The following is a 19,124-nucleotide window of genomic DNA, read 5'->3' on the forward strand; positions in this document are numbered from 1 at the left end:
TTTTTTGCTCCCTTCAGGATTCGAACCCAGGATCTGCATTCATCCACCGTAGATCTTGATGATCGAATGGTTTAAAATGGTTCTCTGTTCTAATTTTATTTAGTGGTTCTTATTTGAACCTCTCCCTATATATATATATATATATATATATATATATATATATATATATATATATATATAGGGGAAGGCTAAAATAAGAACGCTTCTTAAAATATAAATTAGGAACCATTTTCAGCCCTTAGATCATCAAGATCTACGGTTGATTCATCACATTGTTGGATAAATTCATGGTCCTGAGTTTGAATCCCAAATGTAGCAAAAAATTATTTTTCGCAATTCATGCCTTTATACAGTTTATTCATGCGTGTTATACATAAAATTCATGCATTTTTACTGGTTCGTAATTCTTAAAATAAGGGTGGTTTATTGAATAACCGCCCCCTATATATCTATATATATATATATATATATATATATATATATATATATATATATAGGGAAGGGCTAAAATAAGAGCATTTCTTAAGATATAAAATAAGAATAATTTACAGCCCTTAGATCATCAAGATCTACGGTTGATTCGTAATCCTGTTGGACAGATTTATAGTCCTGAGTTCGAATCCCAAAGGTAGCAAAAATTTATTTTTCACAATTCATACCTTTATACAACGAATTCATACGTGTTCTACATAAAATTCATACATTAAAAATTTCTCTTATTTCTTATTTTAAGATGTATACAAAATTATGCAAAAAAAAAAGACCGAGGGATGGTGGGTGGATCAGCGGCAAAAAAATTCGATCGGTCAAAAAATGCAATGCTTTTTTTGTACAATTTAATGCAATTTTGTGTGAAAACTTATGCATAAAATACATATTAGCTTAAAAAAATACAAAAAAAAAAAACACAAAAAACTTCATCCGTCCATAAAAAATCACAAATACTCGTGTGCAATCGGTTGCACCATGCAACTGATTTTGAGAATGACACTACTTCATTCAGGAAATGACACTTAAACATTTCTGAATGACACTACTTCAACATACAAATGACACTTGAAGATCTTCAAGTGTCATTTGTATGTTGAAGTAGTGTCATTCATAAACTAGTTGCACGGTATAATCGGTTGCACAGGAGAGTGTCTCATAAAAAATAGTCCTAGTAAGGGATGGTACATGTTTTAATAAAAATGGTTATAGTATTGTGAGTGGAGAAATTATTCCACTTAAAAAGTAATGTTTATAATGATAATTAATTGTATTGTGAGTGGAGAATAGGGCACACCATGTGATATATAGTTTTCAAAAATGAAAAGAGACTTTTTTTTGTGGACATCCCAAAATGGCAAAAATAGGTACTATTTTTTGTGTGGACGGATGGAGTATATAAAAAAATATATTTTCTATTTTCTTTTTTAACATCCGAAAATTATATTCCATTTTACCCTTGCGCGGATTTTGTCTTGAAAGGCTTTGGATGTTCCTTGTCATATGTCGTGTTCTAAGCGCGCCACATGTAGGTCTAAATTTAGTACTACTACATACTCCCTCCGTCCCACTTATAATATTGACACTTTTGAGTTGGGCACGAAGATTAAGAATAAAGGGTTAAGAGTGTAAAGTAGGTAAGATCCACTTATTTTATGTGTGTAGAGAAAGTAGGAACCACATATTATTTTAAGAAAATGTCAATTTAAGTGGGACAAACAAAAAAATAAAGTGTGTCAATTTAAGTGGGACAGAGGGAGTACTATCTAAGAATATGGTACTACTGGAATCGAACCACATATATATATGGGTAGGTTTAAGTGAGATTGATATTTTAGTGAGATCGTAAGACTAATGAATAAGACAATATATATAGTGTTAAATAAGACAGTATATAGCGTTGAATAACGATATTAAAAATTTAGTAAAATTTTCGCTCCCTCTAGAATTTGAATTCAGGTAAAAAAAATTACCTCTAAATAAATATCAGTCACATTAAATCAACATTTACAAATCAATTTAAAATCTCACTATACACAGTGATCTAATTGGACGGACGGATATATATTAATTTGCCCCATAACGAATAATGCAATGTAATTTGTCACAATTTGATGTTGTACGTACGAGTATATATGTGTTGTCTGCAGAATTAATGGATCCTGTTTCAGAATGTAAGGATATTTAGTAATTTGGGTGCTCAGACTAATATTACTACGTACTGAAATGCATTCTCTAGGCTATATATATGCTATTTAGTTCACTAGTTGTTTTTCAATTGTGGTATATAGAACATTATTACTCGGCAATAATCTATCTATATATATACATTAAAGCAAAATAAATTCTATAATACGTGGCATCATATAATCATTCCATTCTAATTTTCTTCAATTCTCATTCATTCTTTTTTTTTTTCTAAATTTTAATCAATTTCTATATCTAAAAACCATTAAAAATCTAAAAGTCATGATATATATTTTAAAACTAGATATCTAAAAAATCATTATATAAATATTTCAACAAAATAAATTCTATCCCACATGGCGTCATATAATCACTCCATTCTAATTTTCCTCAATTCTCATTCATTCTTATTTTTTTAATTTTTAATCAATTTTCATATCTAAAAATCATTATATATCTAAAAAACTATTGAATATCTAAAAAACGTTATGCTAATATTCCACTAATCAATAAAATTTTATCTATATCCTTACACGAAAAATAAAAAATACATAAGTATTTGTAATTTATAGGTTGTAATGATTATTGTGATATTATACTTTATGATATCCAACGTTGCAATTTCAATTTAAAACGTACATGATTTACTTTAATATATATGACTTTGATGTTAATAATTCTATTTATATTCCCTAAAAAATTGTCTTCGACCTCATGGGCAGACCAATTCAGGTTTCAGCGTATATAATAATTCAGTTGAGTTAAAATAAAAATCATCCTTAAGATAAGAATGTATAACTAATCTATTCCTTTGATCCATAATACTTAATATATTTTAATTTGCCTCTAATACCTATTGTATATTAGGAATAAAAAACTACCATAGAAAAAGACTATAGATCCCTTAAAAATCGAAACAAAATTGATGAAATAAACGCACGAGATAGTGTCTCAGGTCTCACTAAAAATAGGAGGTCTCAGTGAAGCGCTCTCCTATATATATATATATATATATATATATATATATATATATAATAACTATTAAATTCAATTGTTAACATTTTTTCCTTCAAATATAAATAAATTGATTCTATTGTTCAAAAGAGCATTGGTGAACTTATACGGTTGAATGAATTTAGTGCTTTCTATCTTCCGATGTACTATCCGCGAATATTCATTTATGAAGATGACTAATTATAAATTCTCATTCATTCTAATTTTCCTCAATTCTAATTCATTCTTATTTTTTTCTAAATTTTTATCAATTTTCATATCTAAAAATCATTAAATATCTAAAAATCATGATATATTAAAAACTATTAAATAAAATCATTATATTAGTATTTCAACAAAGTAAATTATATCCTATTGACGTCATATAATCACTTCATTCTAATTTTCCTCAATTCTCATTCATTTTTTTTTCTAAATTTTAATCAGTTTTCATATACAAAAATATCTAAAAACTATGAAATATCTAAAAATCATTATATTAATATTCCACAATTCAAGAAAAAAATTATTTATATCCATAATGTAATTAATAATGGATTTGATACAGAAATGTTTAAGAATAGGTTATCTTGGCCCCACTAATTAATGAGATGATTGATACGATAAATGATTACGTCATGTCTCTAATGTCTATCAAAGAAAGGGTTTATCTAAATTCAGACAGTATTTGCAAAGAAGATGGACAAATTGAGCTTGATGAACAGGTATTCTTGGTTGAATATCTTGACACGATCAAATGTTCAGGATTGTCAAATCGTGAGATTAAATTGAAAGAGGAATGCATAATCATGCTTCTCAAATATATGATCAATCTAATGAGCTTTGCAATGGCACCAAACTGATAGTCACTCAACTTGGGGAACACGTAAGTGAAGGAAAACTCATTTCAGGAAAAAATGAGCACAATAAGTTTTCTATAGTTAGAATGATTACGATTTCATCGCATTTCACTAAATTTTCAATTCAGTTCCAGAGAAGGCAATTCCTTATGGGTATTTGTTTTGCTATGGCGACAATAAATAAAAGTCATGGACAATCTCTTTCAAATGTAAGATTATAACCTGCCAAAACCTATTCTTAGTTATGGACAAGACGCAACAACTAACATGTTGTATGATGAAATTTTCGATAGATTATGAAGTAATTGCAAATTTAATAATTTATTCAAACTTTTAAAGTTTAAGTCATTAATGATATTATTTAATTTATTTTTTTCTTATTTTTTAATTATTGGTTCCAACTACATACATCTAATATATATACGTTTCAAATCATTTTTTCAATTTCTCTTTTAATATTGTTTGGATCGAAACTCTGCTTATGTATAAATTTTATAAGACATTTAAATTAGGTCCATTTCAAATAAATATTATAACTTTTTTACTTTAAAACAATTTTATTAAATTTTCTATTTTTATAAAAAATAATTCATGAAACAAAAAATATATTAATAATTTCATAAATTTATATTTTAATAGACCCGGTCGAAATTCGACGGGTCACTTGCTAGTTTATAAAGATCAGAAGTAATTTCTTAACGAACGACTTAATTTCGAAATCAATTTGATTCATTCCCCTTTTAATTAAAAAGTGTCCTATTGTACGTTTTCACTTTGTCAATGCAATAGAGGTCGTATAGAATTACTATGGTGTTACTTAATTAATTAATTAATATTCGGGTGATATGGATGAATGCTATTAAAATAGAGGTGAAAGCGATTTTTAAATGAGGATCTCAGTCATGTATATATCCGTGTGAGTATTTATGAGATGTGAGATGTCATCAAATTGAACTAAAATCCAGCATCAAAAAAATAAAATAAAAAATATATATCCAGCATCATTAATTAGATGAGATTCTCGAAGGGCGTTACCATCTCCTATTTCAACTTTGTATACTTTATAAAAGTCTACAAGTAAATGGTAGTTCAATATATTCTATTACTTTTTTTATATATATTCTCATTGTCCCATGAAGCACGCCACAGTTTCCTTTTTTATTTATCCCACGAAACTTGATCTGTTTCTAAAAATGATAAAAAATTTACCCTTTATTCACCTTTTCACTTTTTCACCTACCACACTTAACACACAAAATACAAATTTCTTAATTCTCATTACCTATCACACTTAACACACAAAATATCAATTTTTTAATTCTCATGCCGAAAAGAATTAGGTCATGCTTCATGGGACGGAAGGAGTATAAAAATGAGAGCCTATGATACGAATCACAATCTCCCATCCTTGAACTAAAAAAAATTAGTGTGCGACATAAATTAAAATGTTTGAATATATAGAGGATGAAACCTCCTTCCTTTAAGTACGCATTTCTTGTTTTCTAGTCCTTTAATTTACGAGATAGCAAGTAATTCAGGCTTTAATTTGTGTTTTTGTGTAGGTTGGAAGTATAGTTTTTTTGTATTTGTGTTTTGAAATGAGCAAAACATGAAATTAATTAAGATGAAAAATTGATTTCGTAAATAATTAAGCTAGTGGTTGGTTTGAGGTGGCTATATATTTTTATGGCCTCTTAAGTATTTGTGTACTAAAGTAAGTAGTGATATATTATTAGTCCAGTATGATATACGACGTAGTCCCTGAAATGAAATATAGTTAATGATTTATATATATACAGCAATAATTGTGGAATTGTTTGAGTAGGCCAGAAAGCATAAATATGATAATGAGAAAAGTAAAGGCAGAAAGGGTGCTGATCTGATTTATGGTGAGACCGACGATAATGATAAAATGATTTGTGTGAGAAGACGTCAGCATGAGTAACTTGTTTGGTACAGCTTTATCTCTCTCATGAAAGCTGAGTAGACATCAGCATGAGACGCTGTCTATTTATACGCTTCATCAACATGAATACACACACAAAATTGAGATAATGATGAGCAACAGAAGATGGTGCCCTACTCCAGAGCAGCTGATGGTGCTGGAGGAGCTCTACAGAAGAGGCCTCCGCAGCCCCAACGCCACCCAGATACAGAAGATCACCGCCCACCTCTCCCTCTACGGCACCATCCAGGGTAAAAGCGTCTTTTACTGGTTCCAGAACCACAAGGCCCGCGACCGCCAGAAACTCCGCCACCACCACTTCTACCAATCCTTCCTTTTTCATCAGGTTTTTTTCTTTCATTACTCAACCAGGCCTTTTAACATTACACATTAACCAATCTGTCGCTAGGCCAACACACACTATTTTACCCACGCGTTGATGACAAGGGTAAACCAAGTGGTACGAAACGAAGCCATAGATACTTATTGTGTATGCATTAAGATTTTAGGGTATGGTCCACAAAAATACAAGTTTTGGGACAGTTTTTAGGTCTTTAGTTTGGAGTTTCAATATTTGGTCTTTTGTTGATAAATTAGCTAGATTGAGGATTTGGAGCAGTTGTACAAGACACGAATTAATTGGGTTAATTAAAATGAAATGACGTATGCATAAGTTTTGTTAGCTGAAGAAATATGAGTATTGATGATCTGTTATAATAAGTGTAGGGTAGTAATGGAGTAGTGATGCGGCCGACATGGAGGTCACCTTGGTCGGTGCGAAGGAACGGCCATGATTCCGCGATGATAATGGAGAAGGGGCCCATCCCCACCCCGAGGAGCCAGCCCCTCCAAACCCTAGAACTCTTCCCCCTCACTCCACCTACTGCTGCAAATCATCCATCTTGACCGTTGGATCCACCATCATCACTCTCTCTTTTTCTCTAGAGTTGGCTGGATCAGGATGAGCTAAGATATATATGCATGTCCTGATGCAAGGTGTGTTTGTGTGTCTTAGTTTTGGGTGTTTGTGTTTCTTCAGTTATGTGTCTGTAGACTTCCCAAATATGCTTAAATGTCCAATAGTTGCAGCGAGGAGTACTCCCTCTTTACTGCAGTCTCTTATCTTCTGTTTGCTACTCTTCCTCCACTTTTCACTACTGTCTCCTATTTCCCATATCAGAATTTGCAGAATCTTTTTTTATTTTACACCATTGTGTTAATATCTAGCTCTCTCTCTCTCTCTCTCTCTATTCTATATGTGGTTTAATATCAATGTTTTTAACCTAACCTTTAACATATTTATTTCAACTATATCCCAACTTTTAATATTTATGCAATTTTGTCCCTACCTTTTTAATGGTATTAATTATATTCCCTGAAATAATATATATAGGGAGTTTTTTAAAACTAAAATATTCTTAAAATTCCTAAACGTTTCAACTCAATTACTCCACTGCTTAAGCATCCAACAAAAAAATAAAAATGTAACTGGACAATTTAAACCACAGATCCATTAGGTCAGAAGTTCGCATCACGAGGAAAAATGAAAAATCATTATTGAAAAGAAAAACTGAACCATAGGCTTCAAGAACCCTAAATTTTTTACTTTCAATGATTGATTTGATACACACTGAAAATGTGGGACAAAATTGACAAATATTAAAATTTGAGATATAAATAAAAAATATTAAAATGATACTAGGTAGACCAGTGTAGATGGGTGGATCGATAATTTTGTCTAAGAAAAATATGAGAGACAAGTCGTTGAAGGTGCATGCATGCATCACACATCATTCAATTTAAAACGCATCGTAACAAAAACCAAAACCTGAGATTTGCGTCACAGTAGTACAAAAACAAGAAACGGAAATACGGAGTCTTTATTTATTTTTTGGGGGAACCAATTCTCAAGGAAGCAGTGGTCTACTTGAATGGCTACTGATTGGATTGTGGGATTCATTTTTTATTTTTTTTAGACAGATGGGATTGGACGCGACATTTACATTGTCTTCAAAAAGTTTTTCTTACATGTCAATCTTTGACTTTCTAGTAAGGACAAAATTTCTAACTGCCAAAAATAGAGATCATGTTTATCTCCACACATTATGTATGTATGTGCCCCACAATAGGGGGTTTATTTGTGAATCAATTCTAATATCACTATTAGTCATGCATCAAGCACATTATGTACTCCCTCCGTCCCGCTTCAAATGTCTCCTTTCTTTTGGGCACGGAGATTAAGAAATGTGTAAAAAGTAGATAAAGTGGGTATAAAGTAGATAAAGTGGGTTGGTGGAAATTATTTAAATATTAGGTATAGAGAGAGAGTGTTTTGCCAAAAAGGGAATGGGTCATTTGGAGTGGGACAGCCCAAAATGGCAAATGGGACATTTAGAGTGGGACGGAGGGAGTATTATCTAACCGAGTTAAAATGGGATTTTGGATACAATGTGAATTAGATATCATGTCACTCAATGTGAAAAAAGGATAAAAGGCAAATTTTCCTCTACAATAGGATGTATGGTGCGGATGCATGGTTTTGTCCCGATCCTTCGGTTAATTCAAAAAGTATCATTTCTATGCACGAAAAATATCATTTGTAGTGTAGTATCTAGTATTATACAAAGTATCATTTGATTTTAATAAAAATATTATTTGCATATATTAAAAATATCCTTCTTTGTTATTATAAGCGTCATTTGTAACGTGTCATTTCCAAAATATCATTTATATTTAATAAAAATGACATATATTGTTAGTAAAAGTATCGTGGGTCGACAAAAAAATTAGGCAAAAACAAAGTTATGTGAAAAAATATTTGCACGAATCGGGTCAGATCGGGCGGGATGGAAGCTGGAATGATAGGATCCGTCCACACGGTGCAAAAGGATGTACAAAAGACCTCATCATGTATAAAGTATACTTGTTTTACCTATTTGATACAATTAAAATTAATATTATTTATATTTTTGCAATAGTTTTAGAATTTAAAGGAAAAAAGAAAAAAAAGAAATGCTAATACACTAGCTGGCTCCCAAATCCGCTGACCCTTGCCTTCCTCTCGACCCCCATCTTCTTTTCTAAAAAAAAATACAAAACCCTAACTACGAACCCCTCCAAATCTAAACTCAAACTGTAAATGCTCGATGTTCGAACTCAAATGCATCATCCATGCATTCAATTTCGAGCATTCGAGAACGGCTGCTCCTTGTTAGATCGAAAGATTTATTTGCCAATTTTATGAACAATATGAAGCAAGTTGTACAAAACGTAACGACAAAAATATATTTATTTTTCACTGTAAATATTAAGAGTGTTTTTGCTACTTAATCCTTAATTTTATAGCTAAGATACAATAAGATTGTCTAAACGTAAATTGAGAAATACTGAACTAAATCGAACCACAATCAATCGGATATGATTACCCGAATACTGATTTTTCGATAAACGGTTCGGTATTTGATATGGAAAAAATTTCAGGATTTGATTAACCCGATTAATCGAAATTTTTATGGGTGTGTGTATGTGTTAATTTGTATATATCATTTATTTGTATTTTTTGAAATATTGTTGTGCTCATCATTGTTATGTTTAGGATTTAGACTGACAAGAAAAAAATACAGAATTTTTCTTTTTGACCAGTTATTCTGGATAATCGAAATAAAATTTGAACTGTTATGTATTTTTTGAAATAATTTTGTACTCATTATTAAGTTTAAGGGAATTTCAGATTCATGTAATTGAAAATTTTGGATACAAGTACTCGAATCCGAATTGTTCGACAACCTTACGTGCATACTGACATTGTCAATCTTCTTGGCAGCAATCTTTGTCCGAACATAAAATAAATTGCAATATTATAGTTTGTGTATATATTAATTAATGTCTAATGTAAATTAGGTATTACATTTATTCTTTCTAATTGCAACTACGATATACGTTCTTTTTTTAGTTGTATTGACAACAGTCAAAGAAATCATTAAATCTGTCTGTGATTACAACTAACTAGTTTGATTTTAGTAGAGTACTCCCTCCGTCCCAATATTCAAGTCCCGTATTCCTTTTTGAGCCGTCCCATGTAACAAGTCCCCTTTCCTTTTTTGGCTAAAATTAGGGATGAATTAGTAACTTAATTACCTATACTATAAAACACAAAAATTAACCCTAAAACCTACCCACCCACCCGCTCTGCACTCTCTCTCTCCTCTCCTCTCTGAAATGAATCGCACTCTCTCCTCCCTCTCCTCTTCTTCTTCTTCCACCGCTTCCAACACCTTCCACCGCCACCATCCTCCTGCGACGCCTCCACCTTCCTCTTGCTCCGCCTCCAACGCCTCCACCTTCCTCCTGCCCCGCCTCCAACGCCTCCGCCGCCTCGCGCCTCCGCGGGCTCCAACAGCCGCTGCCCTCCGCCTCTCCTCTGCTCTGCCGCAACAGCCGCTGCCCTCCACCTTCTTCCACCGCCTGGCACCTCCGGCGCCTCGCGCCTTCGCCACCATCTTCCTGCGCCGCCTCCACCATCCTCCTGCTCCGCTTCCAACGCCTCCGCCGCCTCGCGCCTCCGCGGGCTCCAACGCCACCTCTGCCCTCCGCCTCCGGCTCTCGCCCACCACCTCTTGCCGTCGGCTGCTGCAGAGAGGATATTTGCTCTCCGCCTCTGCCCTCCGCCTCCGGCCGTCGCCCACCACCACCCAACTCCACCAATTTTTGTTGTTTCGCCCAAAACGATTAGGGCTCGCCACCACCCTTTCAATTATTTTTGTTGTTTTAATTTCATAAATTGAAAGATTTCCATTTCTTGATTTCTCTGTGGTGGTTTTTGGTGGTCCGGCTCAGAAATTGAAATTGTGGCGGTGCGGTGGTGATTTCTTGAAAGATTTCCGTTCACTGTTCTGGCGGCTACGGTGGTGCGGTGGTGCGGTTCAGAAATTGTGGTGGTGCGGTGGTGCACAGGCGGTGGAAGAAGGCGGTGGTGCACAGTAACTTTTTTAAGGGGACTTGATTAACTCTTAATTTTAGTCTCCTAAATACCCGTGCCCAAAAGAAAGGGGACTTGATTAACGGGACGGAGGGAGTATTAAATATTCGTGTCTAGTTTGATTTTAGTAGAGTATTAAAATATTCATGTTCACTTCCGAATCATTATCGAATATGGCGTAGCTTCATCCACGACGTAGGTCTAGGGGCCATCAAATATAATTTTTGAAGTACTCCCTCCGTCCCAAATGAAATGGTCTACTTCTTTTCGACACAGAGATTAAGAAATGTGTATAAAGTAGATAAAGTAGGTTGGTGGAAATTATTTAAATATTAAATATAGAGAGAGAGTGTATTGCCAAAAAAGGAAACATGACATTTCGTTTGGGACAGCCCCAAAAAAAAAACAGGACATTTCGTTTGGGACGGAGGGAGTATATAAGATCATCTATTAAGGGATGTTTTGACTATCTTTAGTTATAAATAATATTCTCTCCGTCCCATTACTAATGTTCATTTTTCATAATGGGATGTCTCATTTTTTATTTTTTTTGCAATATATTCTCTCTTTATACCTAATATTTAAATAATTTTCATCAACTCACTTTAATTTATTTACTTTCTACACATTTCTTAATTACCGTGTCCAAAAGTAATGAGACATTTGTAATGATACGAAGGGAGTAAATGAACATCATATTCATAAAATAATACTATTAGCAAGCCGTATACACATGATAATATAAAAAGAAAGGAAATGAAAATAGAAAGGATCACCTATCCACCGTGGACAAACATGACGTGTCCATTACTGGTGTGAGAAATTTTAATTAAGAAAGAGAATTAACATTTTTTATTTTAATTAAAATGATCTTATTCTAATTAAAATTTCCACATCATTGGTGGACATGTTATGCTTGCCTACGGTGTGATCGGTTCTGTTATTATAAATATGTGAATCCGACTTGGATTAGAATCACTAAGGGTGAGTTTACTTTAGTTGTAAAATTAATTTTCATTGAAAATGATGGATAAAAAAATATTATCTTTTTTTTTTATCATATGTTTAGTAGAGATAAAAAGATGAGAAAATGTTATTTTACACTCCTATCCTAAGATAATACTCCCTCCGTCCGCCAAAATTATGTAAAAATTACTATATTTGGCGTCCGCCAAGATTATGCCACTTTCCTTTTATGGAAATGGTCCCACCATCCTCTTTAATATTTTATCCTTACTAACACTCTTTATTTACAAAAAACTCACTCAAAATTCAATCTCAACCACACATTTCATAAAGTGGTGGGACCCTTTCTCCACTACATCAAAATCATCACCAATTTTATTAAATCCCGTGTCCAAGCAATTTTACATAATTTTGGCGGACGGAGGGAGTATTAAACATTGGAAAGAAAATGAGTGAAAATGAACTGTCCGATAAAATATTTCACTTTGCTAGATGAAAATTTTCCATCATAGTAAACATGTAAAAATGGTGAAAATATACTTTCTCTTATTTTCCATCATAGTAAACATGTAAAAATGGTGAAAATATACTTTCTCTTATTTTCCATCAAAGTAAACACACACCCTAAAAACAAATAAGAACACGTTTGAATATATGGTATCATCAGCAGTGGCGGATCCAGGATTTTTAAATTGGGGATGCAAAAAATAATCTTATAAACACTAGTGGAGCTAGGATTTTCTTGAGGGAGTTGAACTTCTATGGGGGTTCGGGGGCGGTAGCCCCCGAGATTTTTTTTTTTTGAGGCCTTCGATACATTTTAGACATTTTTTTTTACTAAAATACAAATATAATAGTAATAACTTTGCATTTCAAATGCAAAATGTATACTTTCAACTTTTTTGTTTAATTAAGAATTGAGGTAATTGATTGATTAAATGATGGGCTTGATCAAAAGAATGAAAAAGAAAGAGATGGTGAGCTCTCTTTTTAGTTGGGTCAATGGAATTTAGGATTTTAAAAACTGAATTTCTCTTTTATTTTGGATTAAAACTTTTAATTGGGGGTGCAAAAACTAAATCTAAAATAATTTATATATGAATATTAATACTAGTAAAAAAAATTTTTTTTTTTTGGGGATGCAACTGCACCCCCATGTTCCATGGTGGATCCGCCCCTGATCATCAGTATTTTAAAATATACGATTGTGTCTAAATTGATCACTGATGATTAATATGAAGTACAATATAGTTAAATCTACTCATTAAGAGTAATCACTACTACAAAAATACACATACATAACACTTCATACATAACGGTTTTTTTAAAAAACCGTTATGTATGAGCGCATTTTTATAAAAGACAACGGTTTTTATAGAAATCCGTTATCTATGTAGTGTTATTTATAAGCATAGATAACGGTATGAGGTAATTCGTTATAAATGAGTGTTATCTATTAGTTGCATACATAACGGTATTATCGAACCGTTAAGAAGAAGTGTTATGTATGCGATTATTCCATTTTATCTTTTATTTTCATAATTAATTTATTAATTAAATAATTAAAAATATAATATGAATTATATTATTATTTCTCCCTTCCTCACACCCCTCATTCACCTCCACCCTAGAATTATACACCACATCAACGCCTCCTGTAGAGGAGGCGACGTCTTCGATCAGCTCTTCCATGGTGGCGACGGCGACGGCGACGGCGACGCGCCCGCCACACCGAGCGGCAACGGCCATAGCCTCTCCATGTCGTGACTCTCCTCCCTTCAGCCATAAACCCCGCGCCACCAGGTACGTCGCGACCTCAATCTCGCCGCCGCAATCTCGCTGCCCCTCTTCTCGTCTGCTAACCCTAGGTGCGCTCCATCTCTGACCTCAATCTCGCCACCGCAATCTCGCCGACCTCAATCTCTGACTGCCACGCTGCGCTCCCATCTCACTGCCCCTCTTCTCGCCTGCTAACCCTAGGTGCGGCGATTCACGCTGCCTGCCACGACGTGCCCCTATCTCGTCGTCCTGGTCCTCGTCGCTACCCTAGGCTTCGCGATCTGCGCCGCATCCCCCATCTCGCCGCCCCTATTGTCTGGTAACCCTAGCCGCACCGCCTGGTCCCCCTCGCACTGCCTGCTTTCCTCCCTGTTCTCATTTTCTCTATCCTTGTCGCATCTCCGATCGATTCATGCTCCAGATGCTTGGAATCTGGTGTTCTGCAGCTCTGACTCTTCTCTAACGAGGTGATTTTGTTCTATCACTCTTTGATTTTTGGTTATTTGGAATCTGAGGCATTGTGATGCTTACTTGGGGTTAATTTTGATTGTGGGTTATTAGTTGGTCTTCGATTGCTTGCTTTTTTATTGTGATGCTGTGTTGTGCTGTGCGTATCTTTGTGGTTTGTTGTTTTGGGGGAATTTGTGTATGTTTGCTATGCAGGTTGAGCAAACAATTAGGTAATTAGTGATTCATATAATTCTCGAGCACCTAAATTAGTGATTCATATAATTCGTGGTTTGCTATGCAGGTTGAGCAAGACTCCGTGCAATCACCGGAGGCATCTGCTGCTAAAACAACCTTGGAAAAACTCCAGGTGTGTATTTTCAGGCTTCTTTCTCAGTTAATACTGATTCTTGCTCCATGACCTCAGGAATAAACATGTTTATGGAAAATCATTATCATCGATAAATAGGTGGTCAACCGGTTTTGTTTTTGGACTCTTCATCATGTACCATGTCCATTGTTTTTACATTTAAATAATTTTTTATTTGCAGAGAAAAGCTGTATGCCTTTTTGCTGCGAATGAAAGATGCAAGCGGTGGCTTCAGGTACTGCAGAGTGTTCCTCTGAGTGCTTCTTGATAGTAGTTCCTTTAAATGAAAAAGAGTGTATTCATATTTTATGTAGGTCCATATCCAGAGGTTAGGATAGAGCTTTGGTATGCGTTATACTTGCTGATCAGTGTCAGATGCATTTGTATCCTTCTCGGCAACTGCATCATGTACTATTTATGAGTACAAAAGTTCACTCCGTCTAACTTATAGTAATTCCTTGCATCATGTGTCATGTCTCTGTTTATGCGTCCAAAAAATGAACCATCTAAAAGAAATTCCTATCAGGATGCACGATGGTGGAGAAGTAGATGTCCGCGCTTGCTACACTGCAATATCTGTAAGTTGAAATTACTCTTGATAATTACAGCTGAATTGCTCAGTCACTTGAACAATCTTTAAGACTTTTAGTAGCTTTTGTTAAATATGAGACATTATTGCCAATAGCATCTCTATCAGTCTGTATGCTATTGGTATCTTTCTGCTCTGTTTATATATTTTCGGAAATGTAAGTTTGAATAGTGCAAATTTAACTTTACATGTTAATTAGTACTTTTTATTGTGCGTAGGTAAGCATTAAAGCAGAGATGGGAGCTAATAAACTAGTCATTTTAACAAGTCTTTACACTTCAATAGAAACATTTCCAGCATAGTTTTGATAGTATCATGGTCTTCGGTGCTTAGCTTGTTTTCATAGTTATTGGGTCCTGTACTTCATTACTTCTGACACTGTGGGGCTTAGATCCTAATCAAATTATGCCTAGCCGATGGGCTAGTTGGGATTCCTTTTGTTTGCTGTTGTTACATTATTGAGAATAATTAAGCATTTTCACCAAGGCTAGATTGATTAATTCTTATTCATTTAAGTTATTTTCTCATATTCTGTTTGTTGTCTTATTTAGGTGGCCAGTGTTCTTAACATTTTGGATGATAGGCTGATACAAAATGTAGGAGATTACATCGTAAGGTTCGCTTTGCTTGTTTACTTGTTATGTTCTCTCACCTTATCCCTATTCACCTTTCTTGCGATATTCACTCACAAAAACGATTTGTTTCTGTGGTATTATTGATTTACTGAAGATATACACGTTGCTACCTCTTATAGTTGCCAGACTTATGAAGGTGGTATTGCTGGTGAACCTGGCTCAGAAGCTCATGGTGGGTAAGTACCTTTCTCACTAAATGATTCATACTCATTCAGTTCTAGGATAGTATATGGAAGCTCTGTTTTTGAGTGCTTATTAACAAATGAAGCTCTCTCGGCCTGATCATGCTCGTTCACGTAGGTACGCATTTTGTGGTTTGGCTGCAATGGTTTTGATCAATGAGGCCGATCGTTTGGACTTGCCTGGATTGCTTGTGAGTTTCTTTTTCTCATCTAGGATGGGCATGGAAACCCTACTAGTGTCTGAATTTGTATTTATTAATATAAATCTGATAAAGCATGTCTAAATTGAAATGGAGAAGTTTTTAGTGCTTAGTAACTTGATAGGTTTTGTCCATTTTACCAATCACTTTGATATGCTTTTTAAGTGTTTATCATGATGCTCTATATTGTGATTCTTGGTTGGCTCTTTGTATGATTTTGTGGCAGGTTTGTGGTGGATTAAATGAGCCGTACGTTGAGCTGAAGAGGCTTGTGAATTCACAAGAAAAGTTGTACCATATGGCTAGTTAGTTGCATATTTAATATGTTTAGTATTTTTGTAAGGCATAATAGTATAGATAGAGCAGTTGTTGAATTTTGACTATATTCAAATCTTGTATGAATTCTTTTTTATGATAATAATATAAAATTAAATATTTTGGATGATATATAATATTATTATTGTTGGTTTTATCATTTATACTGTTATGTATAAATTAATAGATAACGGAGAAATAGAAATCTAATTACGGTCAAAAACGTTATACATAACGGATTACCAAACGTTATTAATATCAAAAAACCGTTATGTATAGGTGTGTACATAACAGTGAATATTAAACTTTCATGACGGTTTGAAACGTTATGTATAATACTATAGATAACGGATATAATCCGTTACGTATATATAAACAATCGTTATGTATAATAGAATAGATAACGGATATAATACTATAGATAACGGATATAATCTGTTATGTATAATAGAATAGATAACGCTTAAATCTCCGTTATGTATGAAATCCACATACATTACACCATTATATATTACGGATGTTTTCGCACATAGATAACGGATAAAATTCGTTATCTATGAGCGAATCTGGCGTAGTGAATTCTATTCAGAGCTCCCATTTTACTTGGTTTAGCCCTCAATTTTAAATAATAATAATAAATAAATAATTATAAATTTACTTTATCCTAAAGTTCATAGCCCTCAAATTAAATACCCTATAAACAATATAGCCCCCAAATAATCTCTTCTCTTAATTCAGCGCAAATATTTGGTTAATCTCTTCTTCATTTCTTTCACAAAAAAAAAAATATTCATTCAAAAAAGCACTCCCGGTTATCGTCTCCAAAAGCACAACCATTGAAATAATGATAATGTAGAGTAGAGTGATGTTAACATATATATATATATAGGGAGTAACAATATTCACAAACACATAAAATTTATACTAGTATAATTTATTTAAGTGCGAGGGGAATTACGAATCCATTTGTCCACACATAGATAAATAGGCAAATAATAATTCCTAAAATCCCTCTAGCTACGACGGCGATGGCGGCTATATATTTATTCTGTTTAGTGAAGGGCGAAGACGTGGGCACCTTTAGAAAAGCGTGCTCACACATCTCCGCCTCGATCTTCACATCGGCCATGGCATTCTCGGCAAATTTGGCATCTTTTTTAAAGAAATAAACAAGAGATTAACCAAAGGCTTGCAATGAATTACTCCACATATGAACTCATAAAATTATATTTTTTTGGGCTATTATATAAGATATTTAATTTGAGAGCTATGAGCTTTAAGGTAAAATAATAAATCTATAATTATTATTTATATTATTTAAGATGTGGGTCTATAACGAGTAAAACGGGGTACCCACTCATTAAATATGTACAAAATAGGTGGCAATCTTTGGGTTGTAGTTCAAACCCAAACCTAAAATCATTGGGCCTTCAAATGTTTGTGCTGGGCCGAACTAATCTTTTAATGGTCACAGAATATCATTTTCTAATTTTATTTTTTGGAAAATATTGTAAATATTTACGTACCTCGACCAAAAACGAGAGAGAGATACAAATCAATTGTGATCAGATTATGTTATGGTTCGTGATTAATCTAACCCCTCTTCCAGATCTCGTTATCATCACTTTTGAAAAATAAATTCTACTTACTTATTCAACGTTCACAATAAATTGTGGTACTAATAGAAAATAATTGCGAAAGATTGTGCATATATGTAAGAAAATTAATCGTGATTTTCTCTAGTAATAAATTAACTACCAATTCTTCTTCAACAAACCCTTGACAATTAGTTCGCTCAAGCATTAGAGTAAAACATATAAATCCACTAATTAAGAGGATCATTAAATCTCACTTAATCACTTCTAACTTATAAGGCATGTCATGCGAAAGATCGAAAATTAATCCAATTCAAATCAAACACAGACATAACTTTTCCCCCCAAAATTAATAAGCACAATTTTTGCATGAAAATTCATCGCACTCTCCCTATATATACAGACTAAAAAATGAATGAAACCCAAATTACAAAAAATAATAATAATGGATGAGAAAAGAACAACAAAAGGTCGTCAAAAAATAGCGATAGCAAAAATAGAGAAAGAAAACGATTGCTACGCAACGTTTTCAAAGCGGCGGCAAGGGTTGTTCAAGAAAGGCAGCGAGCTGTCGAGCTTATGCGACGCCGACGTGGGGCTCTTGGTGTTTTCCCCGACGGGTAAGCCCTTCTCCTTCTTTCATCCTTCCATGGAGGCCGTGGTCTCTCGGTTGGGATCGGGCGGCGCCCACCGCGATGATGCGTCTCGCCTGCTGGAGGCCTTCTCCAGAACTAGGGTTTTACAGCTCAACCAGATGATTGATACGATTGGTGAGAAGCTGGATGATGAGGTGGAGAGAGAGAAAGAATTGGAGAGAGAGAGAGGCGCGTGCCAGAAATGGTGGGAGATGCCTCTTGAGAATCTTGACAAGGAACAGGTAGAGCAGTTGATGGTTTCCATGAGGAATCTGCAGTTGATGTTGAGGACAAGATAATGCACTCACATATAGTAGTAGTAATATCAATTCTTGTTTGTTATACCAACCAATATTCTCACAAGGAAAAATTGGTCATACTGTATCTGTTAAACTTAAATATTTAAAATTTTCGCCTAATTAAATTAAAATTGACTTAACACTTGCCGGCTATTGACAAC

General features: G+C 34.0%; 3 protein-coding genes across 3 annotated transcripts; all 3 read left to right on the top strand.

Annotated features, from left to right (window-relative positions):
* The first annotated feature begins 5,997 nt into the window (after window positions 1-5,997).
* LOC131000717 (putative WUSCHEL-related homeobox 2) lies at window positions 5,998-7,190 on the top strand. The gene is made up of 2 exons (XM_057926762.1): window positions 5,998-6,319; window positions 6,700-7,190. Exons 1-2 carry the CDS (start codon window positions 6,083-6,085, stop codon window positions 6,877-6,879), a joined length of 417 nt encoding a protein of 138 aa, XP_057782745.1. The 5' UTR covers window positions 5,998-6,082; the 3' UTR covers window positions 6,880-7,190.
* Window positions 7,191-14,601: 7,411 nt separating this feature from the next.
* LOC131000718 (protein farnesyltransferase subunit beta-like) lies at window positions 14,602-16,571 on the top strand. The gene is made up of 7 exons (XM_057926763.1): window positions 14,602-14,612; window positions 14,695-14,748; window positions 15,040-15,091; window positions 15,654-15,718; window positions 15,857-15,913; window positions 16,038-16,110; window positions 16,346-16,571. The coding sequence occupies exons 2-7, from the start codon at window positions 14,723-14,725 to the stop codon at window positions 16,427-16,429; spliced, it is 357 nt and encodes a 118-aa protein (XP_057782746.1). The 5' UTR covers window positions 14,602-14,612; window positions 14,695-14,722; the 3' UTR covers window positions 16,430-16,571.
* Window positions 16,572-18,434: 1,863 nt separating this feature from the next.
* Window positions 18,435-18,963, top strand: LOC130998032 (agamous-like MADS-box protein AGL61). The gene has a single exon (XM_057923467.1). The coding sequence runs from the start codon at window positions 18,445-18,447 to the stop codon at window positions 18,961-18,963; it is 519 nt and encodes a 172-aa protein (XP_057779450.1). The 5' UTR covers window positions 18,435-18,444.
* Window positions 18,964-19,124: the final 161 nt, after the last annotated feature.

Source organism: Salvia miltiorrhiza, chromosome 8 (assembly GCF_028751815.1).
Source record: "Salvia miltiorrhiza cultivar Shanhuang (shh) chromosome 8, IMPLAD_Smil_shh, whole genome shotgun sequence".
NCBI classification, from domain to species: Eukaryota; Viridiplantae; Streptophyta; class Magnoliopsida; order Lamiales; family Lamiaceae; genus Salvia; species Salvia miltiorrhiza.